Source organism: Anguilla rostrata, unplaced genomic scaffold (assembly GCF_018555375.3).
Source record: "Anguilla rostrata isolate EN2019 unplaced genomic scaffold, ASM1855537v3 scaf0789, whole genome shotgun sequence".
NCBI classification, from domain to species: Eukaryota; Metazoa; Chordata; class Actinopteri; order Anguilliformes; family Anguillidae; genus Anguilla; species Anguilla rostrata.
In genome coordinates, this window is record NW_026986210.1 from 1 (window position 1) to 5089 (window position 5089).

At 41.3% G+C, this 5089-nt stretch overlaps 1 protein-coding gene across 1 annotated transcript; it reads left to right on the forward strand.

Moving 5' to 3' along the window:
• Window positions 1-259: 259 nt before the first annotated feature.
• Window positions 260-5079, forward strand: LOC135246713 (B-cell receptor CD22-like; the record flags this gene model as incomplete). The annotated part of the gene is made up of 5 exons (XM_064320044.1): window positions 260-424; window positions 1332-1604; window positions 3732-4028; window positions 4344-4422; window positions 5031-5079. Coding segments are annotated over 5 exons (863 nt in total), but the record flags the coding sequence as incomplete, so codon positions are not given.
• Window positions 5080-5089: the final 10 nt, after the last annotated feature.

Here is a 5089-nt window from a genome sequence, read left to right on the forward strand (position 1 = left end):
AGACACTTGCTCTTAACTTGCTTGGTTTGCTACTGCATTCTAGCAAAGCTGGCAACTAAGCAAGACATCCTGTACCTGTGAATCTCACATTGATGGCTACTGCCATCTACTGACATCAGTTAGTATTGAAATTCAAGTACAATTATTGATGTTTCATAGTTTTGGAGAAGTTAGGTGCACTTGTTTTAAAGTTTTGTTAATCGAATCCCTTATCTGTCATGTTGCCAACACATCTGTGTTTTGAAAGATTTCTGAGCAGTGTGTTTGTGGGTGTGTGTGTGTGTGTATGCGTGTATTTGCGTATGTGTGCGTGTGTGCGCGTGTGTGTATGTTTGTGTGTGTGTATGTGCAGGAGAATACTGCTGTGAGATAGGGAAAGGGATTGGGACAGACACCTCTCCTCCTAAACGTCTTGATGAGCAGTGTGAGTATATCAGTGCATCTCAGCTGCATACACACAGAGCAGAGAGTCAGTATCTCCTGAGTGTCTTTGGGTAACTTCACAGCAGTAAGACACTGAGTAAAGCAGTCACACTGGCCATTGGAGGAGAAATCAGATATAATTACATTATCATACAGTGAGGAGTCTGATCATACTGACATGTCTTAGGTAAAACGTGTAGTCATTTTGAGTTTGCAAAGGGCAAAAAGGTACCAGATGCTGCTGTTCAACTTTTAAAAAATGAACATGCTAAAAAGACATATCTAAATACATCTGTCACTTTTGAAAACTTGATTCTGCTGTGTCATTTTCCAACTACCTTAAATAGCTACAGTATATCCAGTTCATTTTGTAACAAAGCATGATATACTGGGATATTTCCTATAACAGGTTCTGCAGTCCTTTTCCCCACAAACCACACAATCCGTCGTTGTTAGAGGCATCAAGGCTTTATTGTGCGCTCGATACCAAAAACACAGAAACAAAACAAAACAAAACAAACACGATAAGGACGGGGATTAGATGGCATGCCGCACCCGCGTGCGTCTCTCATTCCAGCACCCTGGTCTCACTGCAGGCAGAGCATATAATCTATTACCAATCAATTGTAACTGCAAACAGGCGTGGTTGTTAGCCAGCTGTACTGCTCCCACTCAGCCTGCAGATGGCGACCTAACCACACCATCCCTCCACATCACATTGTGAGATTTCATCTCCATTATAAACATTACTTTGAAATAAATGTCTATGCTAGTGTTTTGAGACGCAACACAATGATTGAGAAATTATATGGAATTTAACACATTTTTCTGATGATTTTAGATGCTCCCAAGAACACCTCAGTGTGACTTTTCTTTAAAACTGCAGGACCTGTTATTTTCTCTTTCAGATCCTCCTAAGAGCACCTCAGTATCAGTGAGCCCCTCTGGTGAAATAGTGGAGGGCAGTTCAGTGACTCTGACCTGCAGCAGTGATGCCAACCCACCAGCGCAGAGATACACCTGGTATAAGAATAATAGTGCTGTATCCTCAGAGACAGGAGGACCAGAGGACAGTTACACCATTAAAAACATCACACTGCAGGATGCAGGAGAATACTACTGTGCGGCAGGGAATGGGATTGGGACAAAAAGATCTCCTCCTAATCGTCTTGATGTGAAGTGTGAGTATTTCAGTGTATCTCAGCTTCATACACACAGAGCAGAGAGTCAGTATCTCCTGAGTGTCTTTAGGAAACATTGCAATAGTAAGACACTGAGTAAAGCAGTCACACTGACCAGTGGGGGAGAAATCAGTTATAATTACATTATCACAAAGTGATGAGTCTGATCATACTGACATGTCTTACGTAAATCGTGTGGTCATTTTCAGTTCGCAAAGGGCAAAATAGGTACCACATGCAGCTGTTCAACTTTTAAAAAATGAAGTTATCATTATTAATGAACATGCTCAAAAAGGACATATCTAAAAACTGCTGTCACTTTTGAAAACTTGATTTTGTTGTGTCATTTTCAAACTACCATACAAAGCTACAGTATATCCAGTTCATTTTGTAACAAAGCATGGTATACTGGGATGCTTATTGTAACAGGTTCTGCAGTCCTTTTCCGCACAAACCACACAATCCGTCATTGTTAGAGGCACCAAGGCTTTATTGTGCGCTCAATACCAAAAACACGGAAACAAAAACAAAACAAAACAAAACAAAACACAGACGATGAGGACGGGGATTAGATGGCATGCCGCTCCCGCGTGCGTCTCTCATTCCAGCACCCCGGTCTCACTGCAGGCAGAGCATATAAACCATTACCAATCAATTGTAATTGCAAACAGGCGTGGTTGTAGGCCAGCTATACTGCTCCCACTCCGTCTGCAGATGGCGCCCTAACCACACCACCCCTCCACATCACATTGTGAGATTTCAGCTCCATTATAAACATTACTTTGAGATAAATGTCTCTACTAGTGTTTTGAGACGCAACACAATGATTGAGAAATTATATGGAATTTAACACATTTTTCTAATGATTTTAGCTGCTCCCAAGAACACCTCAGTGTGACTTTTGTTTAAAACTGCCGAACCTGTTATTTTCTCTTTCAGATCCTCCAAAGACCGTCTCACTATCACTGAGCCCCTCTGGTGAAATAGTGGAGGGCCGTTCAGTGACTCTGACCTGCAGAAGTTATGCCAACCCTCCAGCGCTGAGGTACACCTGGTATAGGAAGGGTGGATCTGCATTCTTATGGAGAGGATCAGAACGGAGTAACACCATTAATAAAGTCAACTCCTCAGATGCTGGAGAATACTACTGTGAGGCAGAGAATGCGATTGGGACAAAAAGATCTTTTCCTAAACGTCTTGGTGTACAGTGTGAGTATATCAGTGCATCTCAGCTTCATACACATAGAGCAGAGAGTCAGTATCTCCTGAGTGTCTTTGGGTAACTTCACAGCAGTAAGACACTGAGTAAAGCAGTCACACTGGCCAGTGGTGGAGAAATCAGTTATAATTACATTATCATACAATGATCAGTCTGATCATACTGACATGTCTTAGGTAAAACATGTAGTCATTTTGAGTTTGCAAAGGGCAAAAAAGATACCACATGCTGCTGTTCAACTTTAAAAAATGAAGTTATCATTATTAATGAAGATGCTAAAAAGACATCTAAATACTTCTGTCACTTTTAAAAACTTGATTCTGCTGTGTCATTTTCCAACTACCATAAAAAGCTACAGTATATCCCGTTCATTATGTAACAAAGCATGATATACTGGGATATTTACTGTAACAGGTTCTGCAGTCCTTTTCCCCACAAACCCCACAATACGTCGTTGTTAGAGGCACCAAGGCTTTATTGTGCGCTCGATACCAAAAACACGGAAACAAAACAAAACACACACGATAAGGACGGGGATTAGATGGCATGCCGCTCCCGCGTGCGTCTCTCATTCCAGCATCCCGGTCTCACTGCAGGCAGAGCATATAAACCATTACCAATCAATTGTAACTGCAAACAGGCGTGGTTGTTAGCCAGCTATACTGCTCCCACTCCGCCTGCAGATGATGCCCTAACCACACCACCGCTCCACATCACATTGTGAGATTTCAGCTCCATTATAAATATTACTTTGAAATAAATGTCTCTACTAGTGTTTCGAGTCGCAACACAATGACTGAGAAATTATATGGAATTTAACACATTTTTCTAATGATTTTAGATGCTCCCAAGAACACCTCAGTGTGACTTTTATTTAAAACTGCAAGACCTGTTATTTTCTCTTTCAGATCCTCCGAAGAGCGTCTCAGTATCAGTGAGCCCCTCTGGTGAAATAGAGGAGGGCAGTTCAGTGACTCTGACCTGCAGCAGCGATGCCAACCCACCAGTGAAGAGATACACCTGGTATCAGAATAATAGAACTGTCTCCTCAGAGACAGGAGGACCAGTGGACAGTTACACCATTAAAAACATCACACTGCAGGATGCAGGAGAATACTACTGTGAGGCAGGGAATGGGATTGGGACAAACAGATCTCCTCCTAAACGTCTTGATGTGCAGTCTGCTCTACAGGTCACAGTGCAAGGTAGGACCAGAACATATTTGATACAATATTTTACGTGATACTGATTATGATCCTTAGGCTACAAAGCAATGCTGATCATGATACAGAGGGTACGATCTGAAATGGATCACAATAGATGATAGTGCAGTGTCACAAAAAATTTCACCATGCCTATGTTGCTTAAAATTCAGATGTACAATAAGTTCTAGTAAAGATAAGCACAGATGGGTATATTTTTTCATTCATAAACTTTCACCTTACAGCCATTGGTGCGGCTGTCAAATGAACACTGCTATATCATATCTGACACGGGTACATCTCTCTGACTTTGCTTAGGAGGTCAGTCACTGATCGCGGCTGCAGCTGTGGGAGTCGCTGAAATTTTGGCTCTTGTGTTTCTGTGTGTGTGCCTGAGGTACGTGGCTGAAAATGGGTCGGTTTGTGAAGTGTGAATTTTGTCTGATTTAGACTCACAGTTTAGAACAAGCGCACATTTCTGTAGAATCTTGTTGTCAAGCACTTAGCATTACATCATGCTGATGCCATACTCCCCCCCTCTAATGTCTGATTAGGCTTAGACCACTGCATTATTAGTCATTTTGTTTTATTGCGATGTCGCATTTTCATAACACTCTGACTGATGCGTTTTAGTGTCCCAATTAATTTATATCAACCTGTATATGGGGTAACAAAATCCCTTAAAGCTGTTCCTAATATGAATCATGCTGGACAGTACAGCCATGAATAAGTCTTGATCAAACGCATCAATTTGCCCTGAGCTCGTCATGTTTGGTTTGAATAAAGCAGAACTACATTTACTGGGCAGGAAGAAGCCTCTATAACTCAGGCTATTTCCTGTAACCAAATGACATCTTATAATAAAAATATACACATACATGGGCACTATGCCTCAGCAATACACATCATTCAAACAAATGCAAATGTTGTTTCACAAGAGGGGGCTGTTTAAAGATTTGTCTGAAGGTAGATTTACTTTTTATTTTTTTTTTTCTGAATAATCAGGAGGAGAAAATCAACAAATGAGACAGAAGGGGACAGGCAGGTGAGTTAATGAAATCAGT